This window comes from Clupea harengus, chromosome 2 (assembly GCF_900700415.2).
Source record: "Clupea harengus chromosome 2, Ch_v2.0.2, whole genome shotgun sequence".
Classification (NCBI taxonomy): Eukaryota; Metazoa; Chordata; class Actinopteri; order Clupeiformes; family Clupeidae; genus Clupea; species Clupea harengus.
In genome coordinates this window covers 17,825,603-17,845,117 of record NC_045153.1, presented here as the reverse complement: position 1 = coordinate 17,845,117, position 19,515 = coordinate 17,825,603, and the positions used below count along the sequence as shown (strand labels likewise).

The 19,515-nt window shown below is 47.3% G+C and overlaps 1 protein-coding gene across 4 annotated transcripts in view; it reads left to right on the top strand.

Annotated features, from left to right (window-relative positions):
* The window catches only part of sema5ba (sema domain, seven thrombospondin repeats (type 1 and type 1-like), transmembrane domain (TM) and short cytoplasmic domain, (semaphorin) 5Ba), a 107,265-nt gene that overhangs the window by 38,569 nt on the left and 49,181 nt on the right, over window positions 1-19,515 (top strand). For all 4 annotated transcript variants that reach the window (XM_031585028.1, XM_031585021.2, XM_031585016.2 and 1 more), the window contains 3 exons: window positions 3,890-4,160; window positions 13,300-13,399; window positions 13,832-13,877. In XM_031585028.1, the coding sequence (XP_031440888.1) occupies window positions 3,944-4,160; window positions 13,300-13,399; window positions 13,832-13,877 (363 nt within the window). In that variant the 5' untranslated portion in view covers window positions 3,890-3,943. The remainder of the gene's footprint in view (window positions 1-3,889; window positions 4,161-13,299; window positions 13,400-13,831; window positions 13,878-19,515) is intronic.

The window sequence follows — 19,515 nt, the reverse complement described above, 5'->3', positions numbered from 1 at the left end:
GAATTTCTGAGTTCCATTTGCCCCACAGTAATAGTCCTACAGAATTTAAAAATTCTCTTTATCCTCAACTCCCTCCTGTACCTGTGGAAGATTACTTTCCTTTATTTCACAAAACACAATAACACAATAACACAGGGCAGAGGTTGAGGAGCAAATAACCTTTTCACAGAAAGTCACAGTAAACTATCAGTGCAGATTATAACATTTCGTCAAACTGGCGTTCGCCCCAACCTACTCCTCAGTTCTGTCTAGCCTTGTCATTAGGCTTGACATATGCAGTGGTGCGATAGGACATCATTGCCTGACCATATGCTGTAATTTAAACCACCTAGTGATTCTGGGAAACAAGCCCCCCTCCTCCCTTTCCTTCCATTCACACACACACAGACACACACACACACAGACACACACACACAGAGACACACACACACAGAGACACACACACACAGAGACACACACACACAGAGACACATACACAGAGACACACACACACACAGAGACACACACACACAGAGACACACACACACAGAGACACACACACACAGAGACACACACACACAGAGACACACACACACAGAGACAGACACACACACACACACACAGAGACAGACACACACACACACACACACACACACACACACACAGAGACAGACACACACACACAGAGACAGACACACACACACACACACACACACACAGACACACACAGACACACACACGCTGCCTCTGTCTGACACGCTGTCCAAAGGCAGGCTGTTAGAATGCGCTGTCGCTCATTAGGCCAGACCCTGGGCCGCTCGCTCCTGAGTCCATGGGACCTGTCACCTTGACTACCACACACTGAGCTTTCTCACTTTTACCTCTCTCTCTCTCTCCCTCCGTCTCCAGCTATAACTGTCTGTCACGACTGCCCTCTCTCTCTCTCTCTCTCCTCCCTTCTCTGTCTCCAGCTCTAACTGTCTGTCACAGCTGCCCTCTCTCTCCTCTCCTCTCTCTCTCTCTCTTTCGCTCACTCTCTCTGTTTTTGTGTCTCCTGTTCTTACCGTCTGTCATGTCTGCTCCCCTCTCTCTCTCTCTCTCTCTCTCTCTCTCTCCATCCCTCCTCCACTCTCAGTCCAAGGCTTCATTCACCTCCATCCCTCCCTCCCTCCACACTGACTGCTCTTGCGTTGCTGCCAGATGAGGGCCGCTGGTGCACACTGTTCTCCCAGCAGGCACGTGACCTCCTCGTCCGTCTGATCCGAGCACTATTGACAGGAGCTGTGCCACCGCATTCATTAATATAATCCCCGGGAAGTTCCTTAAGAGAAGTGCGTAGTGGGCACTAGATAATTGAGTTGGCTCTCTCCACCCCTCCCCTGTTCCCACAGCACACTAAAATGAACTGGAGACTGTGTTCTTGTAGGCCTTTTTAATGGGTTCCCTACCCATCCGCATGTGTTGGAGGTCAGCGATGACTTCTGCCCTCCTGAGGTTGCCGTAAACTGGCTCACAGGAGTTTGGCAGGCAAATGGCAGTTGGCGGGCAAATGGCAGTTGGGAGTCTTTGGCCGATGCCAGCTCTGCCCATGATCTGGTGCACCCTGGCGGGTTGAGGTACCAGATGTTCAGAGCCCTAATTTACATAGTACATGTGTGTGACAGAGAGAGAGAGAGAGAGAGAGAGAGAGTGTGTGTGTGTGTGTGTGTGTGTGTGTGCATGTGTGTGCCTTCAGACTCCAGCTGAGATTGATGTACATTAACTCATTGATCACTCATCTGCCACCCCACAGTATTAAAAAAAAACCTGTTTCAGTACAACTGTGTGCTTGCGTCCGGGGGTCCTGTCATGCGAGCCGAGCTGTGCCAAGTGGTGTTTCAGCTCAGTCTGGATCATTTGGACCCGTCCAGGAACCCCACCCTCTCTTCCTTCAGAGGGCAGTTGTGTTCAGCTCACAAAATGTGGGCATGTCGGTCTGTCTTCATTCCAGAGACGGTATTTGGTGTACGTGTCCCTAGATGATAACATAGTTCAGAGATAGAAAGGGGCTGAGGACGGACGGATAGAGAGAGGGAGATATATGAACGAAATGAGAGAGATTGGAATCTAGAGAGTGGATCAGTGTTGAACCCAGTTTGTCATGAGATCAGAAATGGGCAATCGTCTGACTATCTCCCCTGAATGAGGGCACCAGCAGTGTGGCAGGACATCTGGGCTTTGTGCTAATGCTCCTGCCACGGCACGTCTGGCTGTCTGACCGCCGCTATCTGGAGTGCCTGTGTTTTTATTTCGGTCTCAGTCCGCAGACTGACTTGGCACCCACAGTCAAAGCGAGAGAACCCACGATAAGAAAACATTCCCATCTCATCTGTGAAGTGAAGACCCACATGAAACACATCTACTCTATCTGCTGTTTATCACCATCGCTTTGATGATGTGGGTGAATTTAATGTGATGCGTGATACATACTGTAGATACGGTAATGACTTCTGTGAGTGGACAGTATGCAGCGATTGCTTCAGATCCACATTTACCTAATTAGTTACCAGTTGTAGTGTGAATTCTAATTGATTTTGGGCATCATGGTTAATTTGTCACCAGCCAGGCTAATAATTTGTTATTGATCGCCATATTAAATGGAAACAGAAACACTGTCGCCTTTACTTATAAATGTAATTTAATGATGCAGCAGCTCGCAGTGTGAACCATATAACCATTCATGTTTCAGATGAAATCCATACATCTTGCCTGTGGTGATGAGCTTGCATAGTCTCTCATCATGGCATCCTTTAGACTTACCTACAATCCTCTTACTGCGGTGTTTGTGAGAGAGAGAGATGCACAATCCCATGCAGACTTTAACACACACACACACACACACACACACTCACACACACTCTCTCTATCCCTCAGTGCTCATTTTAACTTCTTTTTTTTTTCCTCACTGAGATTTTTTGGCCTACATTTGTCGGCTCCTGGTAATTATCAGTCCCCATTAGTGGCTCTCAGTTGCCCTCTCTCGGCGCAGGGGATTGACAGACTGCCTCTCGCGGTGTCAGGCTCCTGGTTGCGTAATTGGGTCGCTTCGCGACAGTGGCAGCGACAGCAGCGCGTTGAAGGTGCGGAATATAAAGATGGAGATGTCATGCCGCCGCTCACCTAATCAGATCTCCTGCTATCTCCTACACCCCCCTTCTTCGTATTAAAACACCCACACCCTCAGAGTTCATCTGAGGCTGGCGGGAAAAGAAAGGGAAAAACTGATTACAGGAGTAATTGGCGTGAGCTGGAGCTAAGAGACATTTTCTGCGATCGTGCAGAAGTTTTTTTTTTGTTTTCAATTTTAAGTGCTTCCTCCCGAATGTCTACTTCGCAGGCGATTTATATTAATTACTTAGCAGGAGAAGAATGTTTGCCGCAATGAAACACGGGGAATTCATTTTCCAGCCTTCCAAACATTAGTTTGTCACAGTGTTTGTTCAGTTTTAGCCTGCGCTGCTACAGGGTGCTTTATTTCCCCTTTGCTGACAGCGGTTGCCTACAACATTCTCTTAAATCCCGGAGCCAGTGTTCGGTTCAAAGCTCTTCTCATTTATCACACTGCCTGGCTCCTGCCATAGACTTTCACTGTGGAGGGGCTTTGGTACATTGCCTCTCAGGAAACTTGGGCCTTGGTTCGTCCCATTTAACTTGGCTCATTTTCCAGATGCCAGATATTTATTGGCTGTTAAATGAACTTATCCGTCTCTCTGTGAACTTGTACTATTACCACAAAATCAAGGCTCAGTGGTGTAGTTTACCTACTGTGTGTGCAAGTCAGTGAGTCCTTAACACTGTTTTGGTTTCTAATTTCTCTCTCCTTTTTCCTTCCTTTCTTCACCCTCTCTCTCTCTCTCTCTCTCTCTCACAGGTGTACCCCAGAGGCCCACCTTGGCAGTTAGAGGAGAGGTTGGCCTCCGTCACCATGACAGCATTGCCCCGGGACGTCACCTCCCTGCCTGCATCCATCCTCTTCATCTCCTCTCTCCTCCTCCTCCTCTTCCTTCTCCCTCTCCCCTCAGCAGTGTCCCAAAGAGCTGCTCCCTCTCCCTCGGCTGCCCCTCCCACCCCCACCCCCGCTCCTGCTGCGCCACCTCCACCCGAGTGCACCCGCAGGGAGCACCCCATCATCTCCATTCAAGGTGAGCACCGAGGCAACGCTTCGCCCTTCAGCACGCAGTAAAAACCTCATAGTGTTTTCTCCCATATACAGAAGCCCTTCCCATGTACATTAGAGGCGGATAGAGTGCTGAGCTATAACTTTAAATCACAATGACATCACCCCATTCCAAGAGTATGCAGCTCACTCCAACTGGAACAAGTTGTCCCCCCCCGAATGTCATGTTATTTTAAGTTGCTCGGGAATTGCATATCTGTCGAGCATTTGAACTATTGCGCGAGGTCAAATGGCGCGGCGTTAATGGCTCCAGCGGGAGTTGTCGGGGATGAAAAAAATAAAAAACCTGCTCCTAGAAACAACACTCTGGCGAACAATGCAAATTAGGCGTTATCGTGTCTGTGGTAATGAAAAGCAGCGAGTGTTTACTCGGTAACCAAAAAAAAAAAAAACGGGGGTCAGGCCTCGTTCCGGCAGCTCACTTCTGAGTTTTGCTCCGCTGTGCAGCGGCGTCTCTGCACGACGCCTCCATAACTCAGGCAGGCAGGGATTTCAGCTCGGCCCGGGAGCTGCTGGATGGTACGTGCAGCTTTCTGCAGGAGATAAACTGTTTTCATTTCTCCCAAAAAATCCCCGCTGTGACTGCCACGTGTTCCCTCTGCGCTCCCAACAAGAGAGTACGTGCGGGCAGGTGAGCGATCATAGAACATCGCATGATTTTTTTTTTTTAGCCAGTTGACATGTTTTTGAAGCTGATATCAGTGTGAGGTAAAGAAGATCAGCCTGGGAGATTGGTGTGTTTGTTCTAGGAATGGAGTGCAGAAGCATCACCCATCCCCCCCCCCCCCGAGGAGCAAGATTGGTGAGAGTGAAATATCCAGGGACATAACTGCCATTGGAAAAGAAAGGAGAAGTGACGGCCACAGGGTCCTTTAATATTGGAAGTCTGCCTGGACATTAGCAGGGCCATAGTTCATGTGAACGTTGCTTTGGGGGATGCACTCTGCTTGTTTATTGCCACCCGGAGGGTCCAAGCGTTGTTTTCTGAAAATAGCATTTCTCTGCGCAGTTTATCAACGTTATGATCAGCAGCATCGGGGCACGGAAAGGTCTTTAAAGTGAGGCTGCCAGAGGCTTAGCTTCCCCGCAGTGACAGAGAAACCTGGGAATATGCCACATTTGCAAAAACAAATGACACAGAGAGGGTGAGGAAAAAACCAGATGAATCCCATGAAGAGGATTAATCTCCCCTCTCTGACTTCCTTTGTCCCTGCTCTCTGGTGCAGCCAGCCGCTGTCCACATTCTCCCCGGTGGCAGCTTCGCCAGCCGGCCGAGGGCTTTTTCTCCTCTGCCGCCATCCTTCTCTATCCTCCACGTCCAGATGGGCCGACCGGAGTGGCACACAAAGAGGTGGAAAAAAAAGGGAGGAGTGGAAAGCCCATCAGTCCAGATCAGCGGGAGAAGAAAAAGCTGCACTTCACCTTTTATGTTAAAGCGCCGTCACTGAGAATTTCATTTCAATGAAGGTGTCGCACGGAACCCTGATATTAGGCCCTTTGATGGATGAGCGTTTTAAAGCGGGGCACTCATGCATGGTCCCTGGGGGGGGAGCAAAATCACCTGAAGGGGCCCTGTAATCCCAGGCCAGGTTAGAGGGAGTAAGCCTACCCCCCCTCACCCCCCACCCCCCTTGATGCCTGAGAAGCCTCAGATCCGCTTTTGGGAGTCGACCTGGCGTATTAGAGCGCAGAAGTCACAGTGAGGTGCCATTGTCACCCTTCCCACGGCTTTCCGGTCGCACCCAGTGAGACGCTGCAGGGCCGGGGTTCCGGAGCCCCTCCACTAAGACCCATGTAAAATGGGATAAGAGCTTTGTGATACGGACCCTGATGGTCATGCTTTGATGACAATGGCAAGTTTGAAAATTAGGGAGGCCTGTGTTAATATACTGGCAAATACCCAAATGCCGCTAATCTGAGGATTTAAAAGTGCTACTTACACTGTAGGGGATCACCATCTCCTTTTGTGCTCTTGCCCATACCCTAGTCTATTTGGTGTGGAAGGCTGTAGTGTAAAAACACATCAACGCAACCCAACTTGTTTTGAACCGATAACATCATAAGTATGGGAATGTAGGGCTTTGACTTAGGTAATCGCTTGAACATCTTAACAGCATTTATCACACTGATCTGTTTTCAATGGTTGTGAAATGCATCTGCAGAGGTATTTCATCCATCTTAGTAAATAGGGGCACCAGTGACACATCCTCCTGGTTAAAGAGGAAATATTGACTCTCCGACGCCTGTATTTCCAGCACCGAGGCAGTGCGCTGTAGTTTATATAATTGTGTCCTGCGTATATCATGTTTTTGAACAGTTTACCGTAGACCCGTCAAAGAAGTGCTGCAATCACAAGTAATTCAAGTCAAAGCCAGTGAGCACTGATTGGTTTTCACAGGAGACAAGATATTGTAGCGGAATGAAACCATAGAAGTAGTCTCTGAATAGCAATTGATTTTTGAAATGATGACAGAAGAGTGCATAGTACCAGCCTTTTTTATTAAGCATTGGGTGAACTTGCTGTACATTACTTTCCCTTCTGGACTCTGATGTGCAATCCCGTCTCTAGTGGCAGCTGTCATGGCAGAAATCACTCTAATTTGTCCCAGTAGGGCCATAGAAGCGAGAGAGAAAGAGAAAGCATCTCCTTTTCTTTCTTTCTTTCTTTCTTTCTTTCTTTCTTTCTTTCTTTCTCTCTCTCTCTCTCTGACACACACTCCCATTCCCAGGTTCCATCTCTTTCTATTGTGCAGTCTTCCAGTTTGCCTTTTTTCATTTGCGAAAGGCGCGTGTAATTGGCACCAGATAGTTTGTGTGGATTGGCGGAACCGTCCTGCTATCTGTTCTCCAGTGGCTAATGGTGCTTGTCGTTTAAGCCCCGTCACTGCCCGAGCACGGGCCCTCCAGAAAAGGAGAGTGATGTCCTCGGCGCCTGCCGATAATGGAAAGCCACCGCGCTCACGTGATCCCTCTCAAGCGGAGATGGGTAGTGGCCATTGTGCCATTCTAATAGCCCCCTCGTTTTCCCATGATATCAAGCCATGCCTGCAGACAAGAGTATTGGTCTCCATCTTGACAGGCAGTGACCGTGGTGTGCCTCACCTGGCTTATCAGGCATTCAGTCCAGTCACTCTGAGTGGGCACTCCTGAAGAGGCTCGGAGCTGAGTCTGCGAGGATCACTGAAGTCTCTGTGGTAAGGGGATGTGAGCGTGTTGCAGAAAAGTGCCAGTTGAGGCTCTTTGAGTGGTCACGACACTTCACAGTTTTTTTTCTATGACTCGCTTCTGCTCTCTCCCATCCACCCTTTTCAAAACTGGGTGGGACGTGCTTGAATGAATGGCTGAGCAGAATTTGAGTCATGCCTGTGCTCTTCTCCTGTCTTTCACGAGGAGGCCTCAGGTGTCTTGCTTCCACCTCACTGCGTCCTCGTTCCTCTTCCTACCTGGCCCCCTCATTGTTTGCTTCTTCATCCTGTGCTGGAGTGTCTCTCTGGAGTGTGTCCCCCCCCCCCCCCCCCCCCCACACACACACACACACAATAGCAGAGATGGGGTTTTTCCATTGGCATTTCTGGCCAAGCAAATTTGCATTTCAAGTTGAACAGTGCCAAACTGTGCCACTCTCAATTTGGACTGTCTCCTGAGCAGCCAACCACACTGGGTCTACCTCGAAATGCGCAGAATGATGTCGATGATACTATCTCTTTTGTGATTGGCTCCGTCATCATTCAGCGCTTGCCACCGTATTTTTGTATCAAGACACGTATGAAGCAAATCTGGTTAAAAAGTTTCATCTGCAAAGTTTGAACAGTAACTATAACAACTATAGTTAATGGTTAACTGCCCATCGACATTCCTACCACGGTGAGTGTGTTTAGGCAGACATTGAACAAATTAAACATATTCTAGAAATTCATATTCTATAACGGAATCAAGTTTGACCAAGCAACGTCCGTTATCTTTGACTAAAGAAAGAAGTACTAGCCTGGAAACTAAACTTTAGACTAAACCAAAGGTTTATTTTGTGGGCTAATGTTATGCATAACATACATAAATACATGTGTGGCAACTGCGGTATAAACTGGCTAAACGAGCGTTTTGCCTTTGTGTCATGGAGTTTGCCTCCACTTCATCGAATATTTTTGTATGTGGACCAGGCTAAGCTGAGCATAGCCGCGCCAAGCAACGCCATTCGTATGGAAAACGACAAGAGTAGCTTCAGCCGCAACCAGCAGTATGAAAACAACACAGTCACTGGGGGAGGGTGAGGAGGAGGATGGGGGAAGACAAAACAAAAGCAATTTTTTGTTGTTGTTGGAATACGCTCGGAAAAGCGGCGGTCTGCCTTCGCCGATAAGATCCGCAGCGCTCCAGAGAGAGATTGGTGTCCTTTTGAGTGGGAGGGATGAAAACAAAACAGGAGAGAACGAAGGAGGAGGAGGGAGTGTGAGGATGAATGTGTTTGTGTGTGTGTGTGTGTGTGGTTGTGGGTTTGTGTGTGTGTGTGGTTGTGGGACTCCACTTCCCAGTGGGAAGCTGTGGTTTGTGTTTATTGTTGCTCTGTCTACCTGTGCCATGAGTCCCAGGGCTGTGTTTTTTTTTTTTTTTTTTTTTGAAGCGTAACTATCTCTGTTTAATGCCACATGAAGTGTTGCTGTCGAGTGCAAATGAGAGTTGTTAGAGTGGTTCAGACAGCAGCCATCAGCCATCAGCCAAGCACTCCACCAGCCCAGCGGCCCTAAACACAGGTTTTTACATGTACTGATTCTAAATGTGCTGAAGGAGATGGGCTAGGCAACTGGTGACCATGGACGACGTGCAGCACAGTGATCAACTCAGCATGGTGTTAAACTCTACCGTTTCAGACTGCAGAAGCAGCTCTCAATGGCTTGTTCCGGTGAGTAGGAGGAAGGATCTCTTGTTGCTTTGCATACTTAGCTGACGACTCGAGAACGCATCAAGCCCGGGTGTGGCGCGGACTCCAGTGTTCTTGTCTCTGAGTTGTGAGCAACAAGATGTCAAAAACAATTCCCGTTCTTTCAAACAGAGAACAAATATAGCATCTCTCTTTGAGATTCCAGGAAGGTGTGAAGGATTGATTTGACAGTTGAATTCACTCACTTTCAAAGAGATTGAGGCGGACAGAAAAAGAGCCTGTGAAAAATCCAAATGACCCAAATCAAACACATCCTAGTCCCAGGTAGCTGCAGATTCTGGTTCCGATCCGTCCGTACCCGGCACAGATCAACAGAGATGTGCTTTTCTTGGTTCATCTAACAAAATAGTGTTTTTGTTACTTACCCATTTCGATTTGCTCCATTCACATGTGATGTCCTTTTCTGATTTGATGTACTGTCACATTAGAGGTTGACGGACAAATACTGAGATGCAATGACTGTTCATTTTTTATTAACAAGTTATCTCCTGAAGGGTAAACAATCAAACCAGATGCGCAATTACAATGCTAATGAGAAAAGGGGTTGGCGCTAATATTTGTTTTCCATTCAGGCATGGATGTAATTAGGCAAACGCAGCAGCTCCAGTTTCTGGAATCAGACAAAGGCTTTGGGGTTAATTTGATATTTGATACATTTTTAATAAGTCCCAAGCATTTTCAGATGTTCTCACAAATGTTATGCTTGAGTAAATCTGCGAAAGTGTGAAATGGCTGAGCTCGAAAGCACATTCTAATTATTCCGCTGTCAAGACGTGTGAAAAACAGGTGGGTGGGTCAAGCCAACCCCATGGACTCCATGGAGTGCGGCTCATTTTTTTGTGAAAGGGGCCGGAGGTCGTTGAGAAGGGAGTTGCCATCACTGTTAAATAGAGAAGCACCTTCGTGCACCGTGAATTTCTCCCCCTTCTTAAAGACAGAATGTGCGGAATGTGCCCGCGTACACCCCTGACCCATCTATCCATGATGAATCTCCTCTGAAAGAAAATGCTTTTAGGATGAAAAAGGGATTTTGGTGGGATCTTGATCTGCTCTGATACAAAAAAAATGGGCCAGTCAAGAGTAATTGGTCTGGCACGAGCTTTAGACTGTCTCTCTCCTTTTCTGTTAAAGTCCTTCCAAAACACACTCAGATCAGGTTTTTACAATCTTTTTAATCTCAGGATTTCTGCTGAACTGCTCTAAAACAACTTTCGATATTCTCATGGATGTTCCAAGCTTTGCTCCCTTTCAATGCAGTTTTAATGCCATTGTGAAGCACCTTCTTAATATCTTCTAAATATCTCAGGTTTGAGGAGGGAAATATTTCCTTGCGATTCATATGGCGGCTGTTTTAATTCTGCCTGGTTAGGTGGCAAAGCCGTTGATTTATGTCCCCTTCATTGTTTTCACGCTGTCCTCTGAGGCTGCCCTCACCCTTCGGGATCTGTTTACGATTAACGCTAATGCATTCATGTGACACTTCAGAGATTGGTGGGGGAGGAAAAAAAATGTAATAATCGTCCATCAATTTTGAGATCTTGCCTAGAAGCCCTGAGGGTGTTTTGGAGGAAGTGGACACATTATTCCCCTTATCTGTCCACGGATTGCCAAGACTTTATGGGTTGCGGGCCCTAGCTTAGCATGCATAAGCCACCGGTTGGCATGCGGCTAAATGTTCCCTTGCAGCCCTTTAATGAAACAAACAAGCAGCCCTCATTAAGGTGTAAATCCCTCTTACTCTGCCATCTTTTAATTCTAAGTTTAAATTCCACTTAGCTGGCATTAATTATTGTAGGTTTTGCCTTTTTTTTTCACCCGATGGCTAGCTTCACTTTTATTTCTGGTGTGACCTAAGCATTAGCAGGATGTTCCTAAAACACGGCATGTAGGTGTTGGTCTGCAAAGCCTCTTTCATTCCACATGCAACTCACCCCCCATCCCAGTACTAAGAGTGAGGAGAAACCCGATCGTGATAATCTTACCTCTCAAGTCTCCAATCAAGAGCACCTCTTGGTGTTTACATTATGGTATAAGGCAGGTTATCATCTCACATGAAGAGCTAAACTGTCCAAGCTGTCCCCTGGTTAAGAGATGGAAATACCCACCCCCCCTCCCCTTCCCTGATGTTCTCTCTTCACCCATTCATCATTTAACTCCCTTCTGCAGATGCTTTCTGTCCCACTGTCGGCACGCTCCTGCTATATGAGCGCATGGCGACAGAGACATTAAAGCCCATAATTAAACGGCGAACGGGAGGGAGATTGATGCTCGGCGCGCTTTGTAACTCTTTGACATGTCATGCCAGCGCATAAGAAATAACCGCCAGGCTCCGTCGGCCAACCGGTTCAACTCTCGTTAGAACTTCATAAAGTATGAGGGGATTGAACGTGCCATATGTTCACTATCAATCCTTAAATCTTTTAATTCTGTCGGTTTTTAATGTGGTGGTGGGGGACCGACACTCTCAGGAGATCTCTTGCATCACTGAAGTCTGCGGAGATTCTTGCACCCTAAGGGATACACACACAGCCACAAAGCAACCTCTCCAGATGACAAACATCTGGATGAAAAATGTCAACGTTAACAAGTAGTGGTTTCCAGTAAGCAAAGTAAAACCTGTTAATAGTCGTGCTGATTCCAACAGCATTGTGCCAGATGGAGTCACTGAGGACCATTCCGTTTTTGTTGTAGCGAAGCAGTGCATGGTGTTTGAAACAAAAATTGTATTTAAATAATGTAATTTAATTAACTAACTCCTTTCATAGTCTGCTCCTGCTTCTGTCTAGTCTCTTTAGCAGTGTAGTGAACATGAGAAATGCAGGCCATTGTTGCATGGCATAGATACTAAAACAATACTTGTATGACTTCATTTTGACTGAATAAAGAATGAACTATTGCAGTCCCAAGTGCAGATATTTTAAAGCGGGATTATCTGAGAAGGGGATTGTTTGCCAATTTCATTATGACGTGGGCGTGGAAGAGTTTCAAGAAACTGCTGCGTTATCGTGTTCTGCATTGAAAGATAACAAATCCTCCTCTTTTTCTTACAAATCACTCCCCTAATGTTGAAATCCATTTAGAAAATCACATTAAGGTCACCACAAGATCAAGTGCACCCCCCCTCCCCCTCCCCCTTCCATACATAAAGCTCTTTTTGTGTCATCTCTTTATCACCTTAATGGAAAGCTGCAGCGGGCCAAATTGTTTTGATTCCTCTAAGCGGGTGTCAAACGGCGCTTTTATTGGACGTGCCTCTTCAGGAAAAAGCGCAGTTTTGACTGGATGTCCTGTTGCATTAGGATCAGCGCCACTGACGCGCCCCAGACAGTATTGTCCCTCTCAGCCGGCTCCTGACACGTGACTCCCGGGCCCTGGACCCCAGTGCTTGATTGGCGTGGTGTGGGCCACACGGAGGTCCCCAGCTACACAAGCCCATTAGCACAAGCGCCAGACAAGGAGGCCCACCCCACGCGTAGCTATGGTGTGGGACTGAGAGAATCGGCCCTTATGGATGGCTCCGAGCCCCTCTGTCTAATAAAAGGCATCCGTCTGTCAACGGCCACCATGGGAACATAGGATGAGACTCAGATTACTCGGATCTACAAGTGTCTTTTCACTTGAGTTCAACAAGGGGGGAGGTTTTTTTTATAGTTGCGTTGAAAAAGACAGGGAAAAGATGTCTCTCTAACAGACCAAACAAATGTCCCATGGGAAGAGTGGCAGGAGAATAGTTGTCTCGGTGCTGTGTGTGTAAGGCTCCCAAACAAAACACAATGTCGCTTGTTCTGAGGCCTCAATCTGTCTGCAGTTTGCCCGGATACGTTGCGTGATTGGTTTCCAATGTCTTTTCAGCTGTACAAAACAATAGAGATGGTTTAGATTAAACTGACTACACAAACTAAAGACTAAAGTCCTCAAGATTCCGATTTCAGATTGAAGTAATTGGTCATTCTTCAGTACTTCCATCAGAATGAAATTGCGTTTGGTCCCAGCCTCGTTGTGTACATACAGATATTGCCAGAGTTTGTCTCTTGTGTTTTTGTCCTTTTTTCATATTCTTTGACACAGTGTTATTGTAGATAAACTGATCTCATTCTCAGTGAACACGGTTGAATCACAGCCATAGCAACGGGGGGTATCATTTCTGTTATTTTCTTCTCTTTTCCAGAGTTGAGCCCTTGGATTTCGACATTTTCTCACCCTGGAGTGAGAGAATACTCACTGATGACCCTCGACCTCACCAGGAACGAGCTTATCGTTGGTGCAAGGTAAAACCTCAGTCTTTTATCCCACAACCATCCATGCTTGTCAGATCAGATGTCCTCTCGTGCTATTTTTTTTTCCATTATGGTTCAAAGATGATTTTCCTTCTTGATTCAATAAAGGGATGTTATTTGCTCTAGATTAGGTGCTTTTTTGGCTTGATGCTTTTGTTAGCTGTGCTATTGTGAAGACTCCTAGTGTAGCAGGTCCGCTTTCCAGTAGGTAACATTAGATCATGACTCTTTCAACACCAGGCAGCAAACTTGAGTAGAAGTCTTCACAGTATTGTCAGTTAGAAGTCTTCACAGTATTGTCAGTTAGAAGTCTTCACAGTATTGTCAGTTAGAAATCTTCACAGTATTGTCAGTTTGGATGGAAGTGTCTGTAAAGAGACTGAATGCACCAGCTTATCTTTAATTCTCTCACTTTTTCTACAGAAACTACCTCTTCAGGCTGAATCTAAGCAACATTTCCCTCATACAGGTTAGTAGCCTGACAAAGCCAAGTCGATCTTAAATAATCAGCTGCCAGTGATGCTAGCCGTATCTCTGCCTTGTCAAACGTCACTCACAGAAGTCTGTCTCAAAACATGTCGCCCCATTACTAGTGTTTCTGGAACCTGAGGGGTATTCCGCAAAGCAAACTTCCTGAGTTAGCCAGATAACGGATGACTAAAAAAAAATTGTCTGAATAACTCAGGGTTCTTTTGCTTGTGAAAGTTTTCTTCTTTTGCTCCCTCTTTGCTTGTGAAAGTTTCCTCTCTTATTATGACTTTCATCCAGTCAGCCTCTTGCTTCATAAACTCGACTCCAAACTTCACTCTGTGAACTCTAGAGCTCCTCAAAGGCAGCCAAGGAATACTTGATGTCTCCGTGGCGATCTCTGATATGAAGGAACCGGATCATCATTTGTCTGCAGTCTTGTGTACTGAGGCTCAGTGCTTTTGTCAGTCTGTTTAGATTAGACCTTAAAGCCCTGTTGCCTCAACACATCCTGTTCCAATATTTCCACACAGACAGGAAGAAACTGAGCAGTCCCGGAGCTCCTTGAGTCGACTAGCGCTGGAGATCTTGGATGAAATGCGTCATTAGTGCTGTGGTGTTTTCGTCATCCTGAGTTTCAGTGGCCAAATGTCCCCACGCTAAAGTGAACAGAGCACTTCCTATATTCTTCTTTTCCTTAAGACTTTCTTCTTTTTCTTCTCTCTCTCTCTCTCTCTCTCTCTCTCTCTCTTGCACTACCTTTCTTTCTCCTTCACTCCCTCTTTCTCTCACTCTGTCTCCTTCGCTGGAAGTCATCTCTGTTCTGCATCCTCTTGTTCCTGCCTGTACTTGGCCAGGCACCCTCATCCCCCCTAAGCGCTCCCACAGGAGTGGGATACTCGCAATTTCATTTTGTTCCATTCCACCTCTGTCTGCTTGCTTGCTCCGCTCCCCGGGGGGGGGGGGGAGGATGGGAGGCTGGGAATAAACAAGATGGATCTTTCTTCATTTGGGCTAACTGGAGCGTCACGAGTAGTGCCAGGGTCCAAATCGATGAGCAGAGAGGGGTGGGTGAGCAGGGGGAGGGTAGGGGGATCAAACCAGCCAAGGGAGAAGAGAGTCCCCGCCCAGCAGCAGTGTTCCTGGGTGGCTGACAGCAGGGTAGGGGGGTGTGTGTGCAGGTGCACTGTCAAACACTTGCTGTTAGCCACTGGACAGGGAGAGTGTTCACCTCGGCGCAAGGTGAACTTTGTTTTCAGGAAGAGGACTGAAATGGCAGTGCAGGTTATTTATTTATTTTCTATTCTGTACACACAGAGGCAGGCTAGGTCAGTAAGTACAGTGAGAGAAGATGTACATGGGGAGAAGGCTCAGAAGAACACTCCCTCTCTATGATTTGATGTGATGTGTACACACAAACACACACACACACACACACACACACACACACATACACATATCCGTTCATGCCCATACCCTTCTATCTCCGTGGCACATGTCTTTGGCGTAACGTCCATGGCCGTGTCGTCAGGGCGCTCCTGTGTGCCCGTGCCAGCAGCGTAATGGACCTTAGTGGAGGCCAGCTCATCCCAGAAATGCGGGCGCCGGTGCCAAACACGCAGGCTTTGGCAGGCACAGGGCGGCACGGAAGGCCAAAAGGGGGGATGCTTTTTAACTTTGACCAGACGAGAGAGAGAGAGAGAGAGAGAGAGAGAGAGAGGAGGTGAAATGTGCTGATGCCGTTCCTGTGAAGTCATCGTGCCTCAGGCCCCTCTGAGGGTGTGTTGGTGTGGGGGGTGGAGGTGTGGAAGAGCACCTGCGTCTGTCTTCACCTGAACAGAAGCTGGCAACAGCGAGTATTCTCTCATTCTAGGTGCGGAAATGTAGAAATATATGGGGTCCCACTGCCGAAGACGAGAAGAGTGCATTAGAATAGATATACCCGAAGCCATGGCGGTGTGCAGTGTATCAGGATGATCCTCCTCTTGGTGACAGACGTGCAACTCTTTATTTGCACCACTTGATCATCCAGTGGGACTGTGATTGGGGACATCGCCGGAAATGCACGAGATGTGACTCTTTCAATCTGTCACTTCGTCTTTCATCATAAAGGACAGCGAAAATAGCAAATTTCCCCTGCCTCCGAAAAACTGTAGTGTAACCCCAGGATGAGTGTCACCTTTTGCTCCCACGCAGTGCTTCACACAGTTCATGTGAGCACGAGTGGGACGGAGAATGAAGCAACGGTTCCGTTCCTCTCCTTCCCGGCACCATCTCTCGTCCTCACTGGGGACTAAGCGTGTGATGAGCTAACTAACGGATACATCCAGGGGAAGAAAACACAGCAAGCCCCGCTAAGAGCACACTCTGACGCCCACTCTACCGGGACGTCTGGTTCCACTGGACACGCCGAGGTGGCGGGTATGAGGCTGCAATATGCAATCGAGTCCCACCCACGCGCTATGTGCTAACTCCAGCTGGGCACTCACTTTAGAAGTAGGGGTTATTGTGGAGGGGGAGGTGGGGGGGGGGGTAGAAAGATGCAGGCAGAGAACTGCGTTCCCTCGTCTTGTCTTTTTGATTCCTCTCCCTTTGGAGCATGTGCTGTTTGCGCGTACCAATTACGGAGAATGCGCTCGGAGCTGCGGTTTTGATGCCGAGAGGGAGAAAGTGCTTTCATGTGTGTTGTCTGTTCCTGGACCAGTCGGGATTTGTGTGTGTGTGTGTGTGTGTGTGTGTGGGGGGAGGGGGATCCAACATCTAATGAACTTGTTTCAGCTACTTGCTCAAATCGATCACCCTGGGTTCATTAACTCAATTGAAGACACCCATACCAATTGCCAATTCCCACTAGGGTGTAGTGATATTAAATTCTAGATATTTTAGTGATAAAAATCTAGATATTCATGTGGTTGTGAGATGAGAGGATACATTTTTTAAAAGACAGCCTTTTCAGCACTGGCATCATATTCCCTCTTTTCTGTGGTGTGAAAGAAAGCGAGAAGTGTGTGTGTGTGTGTGTGTGTGTGTGTGTGTGTGTGTGTGTGTGTGTGTGTGTGTGTGTGTGTGTGTGCACGTGCGCATGTGTGCGTGCGCAGTGGTGTACATGGGTGGGGAGACTTTTAGGGGCTCAGTTTAGGCCGGAGGCTTTAGAGATGATGGCGGAGTGAAGGGATCTGTGTGCTCTTGAGTCGGGAGCTGGGTCAGGTGCTTGACCTCTGGCTGCTGGCCGTGACTGAGCAGAGTTCTCAGCCACTCTCTGGCTGTGTGTGAGAGGGACATAAAGGAGAGGGAGGAATGTGTTTGGGGAGGGGTTGTTTTGTCCATGGAGTGACTATGTTGAGAATCTCCTTCAGCCTGGTTTTGTGTTCGTATCTAGTACTTTTCTCTCAAACTCAAACTTTTCTTTCTTTCTTTCTTTCTCTCTCTCTCTCACTCACTCACTCACTCACTCACTCACTCACACACACACACACCCTCTGTCTCTCATGCTCATCTTCTCCCTGGCACTATCCCTCCGCCTCCCCCCACTCCCTCTCTCTCTCTCTCTCTCTCTCGTGTATACCTCTGCGCTGATGACAGCAGTATGCCTCCCACTGCTGAGCAGAGATAGAGAGCAATGTCAGGACATCCTGCCTCATACCTCAATGATGACAACAACACGTACCTCTCTGCAGGATGCCAGGATCTATCTGCCTATTCTCTCCTGAATTCAAAACACTGTTAATCCTAAACAGATAGAAAGCCATTTCACTGCAGCAGCCGGGCAACCATGCAGTGTCTCTTACCATTGTAGGGGATGCGTATTTCAGAATGGTCTTCACTAATTATTGTGTAGCACATCTGAGCAAGCTTTGGCTCTTGTGGAGGTTGCTGTTGAGGCCCATTGTAATTTTTGGTCTTGGACATTGAAGGACTGTACACATTTAAAGGCTTACCATTACCTTTTATTTACTTTTCAAAAAAGAAATCATGTTTTAATAGGTCAAATCTTTCAAGACAAAGTCCCAAGTCCATATTTCAGCTGTAGAGAGATTTGAGTCGCCTCATAAAAGTCAATCTATAAAAGCTAGAATACATTTGTTAGTATTTCAGAATGGTCATCTTATTGTGAGTGTATTTTTCTCTTTTCCCTGTAAGCGTTTGTCCTTATAACACTGTAGCCCTCACTATTAATTCCAGTTATAGGAGTCACTGTCACCTTGTGGAACCTTGAGATTGTCAGTCTTTCGCACATATTCCGTAGGCCACACTGCAGAGAAAACCTTTTCTAAAGCTCTAATGGAAACCCATTAAACAGAGAGAACCTGTTGGAGAGTTGCGTGCACAATGCCTCGCCTCTCTCACTCACGCCTCTTGTTTTTTCGGCTCGTCGGCTGAAAAGAAATGTATTAAGTCTGACCCTCTCTGCTTCCCCTCGCGCAGATTGTTCCATTTGTCCCTTGAGGTCGGGTGCACGGAACGGTGCGCCGTTTCTCCTGATTGTTTTCACCCGCTGGGTTTGTGCGCAGGCAGGCTTAGAACATAAAAAGAGGGGTCCTAAAAGCAACACATACAGAGCCGGTTACAGTGATTTTTTTTTTTTTTTTTTTTTTTTTTCTCTCTTTTTTTTGTGCCCCAATCACTGAACGCTTTTGTCAGCTTACAATCAGTCAGCCACTTTGCTGATGTCCTCTTGGATGTTCCAGTGGACCTTGTGTTGATATTGCGGATATAGGTTGATATAGGTCGCTTGTTACATTGACAATATTTATACTGCCATATGTCAGACTTGTGCTGTGTGTGTGTGTGCGCAGTGGTCCTTGGCACTTCCAAGTCCATAGGAAATGTGAATTTGCCCCTGTGCCATAGGAAACAATCAAAAGGCTTTGTTTGGGTGACTTAAACCAAGCGATGCCTGGTCAAAGGCCAGCTGACCTTGCAAACTCTGACCCTCTGAAGAGGAAACGCTGAGACAGGAGCCACATTGAGAAGTTTGTGAGACTATATATTTCTCCTAGAAATTTGGATACACTGTATACTTTCACCCTTAATCTGTCTAAATGACTTTGCAGTGTTGGGGAAGAATGCAAAGTGAACTGCCTGCTGAAGCCGCTGAGAAGCCAGTGGAGTGGAGGCAGTTGTGTGTGGTTTTTTTAACATTCAAAGAAGCAGTGGTGCCCAAAGTCACCCGCGGCTCACACGGCGATGAGTCCCACTGAGCTGGATCAGATCACCTCAACACCACTCAGCCATTCTGCTCGCGTCGCGGCACCGGCGGCACCGGCGGCAGGAGTCTGGCCGACGAGTGAAGTTGGCGCTTTGAGGGGGCGGATGTAAATGAAGGACAGGGAGAAAAAAAAAAAGTGGAGACGTGATTAGATATTTGCACGTGGAGGTCACCGTCGGTGCCGGTAGTCTCGGCTCACTGACCTCGTCGTTTGATGAGTCATGCCCGATTTCATTCAGCCAGATTGATTAATTTGGCTTTCTGCGATTTGATGAGATTTAATTACTGATGTAGCTGCCGTCACCCATGAGGAAAAGGTGGTGTTGGCGGCAGCGGCGGTGGTGGTGGTGGTATTGGGAGGGTGGGGGTAGAGTAAGAGTCTGATAGCATTATAGGTTTCAGTGACACCACACTGACAGAGAGCCGTTAC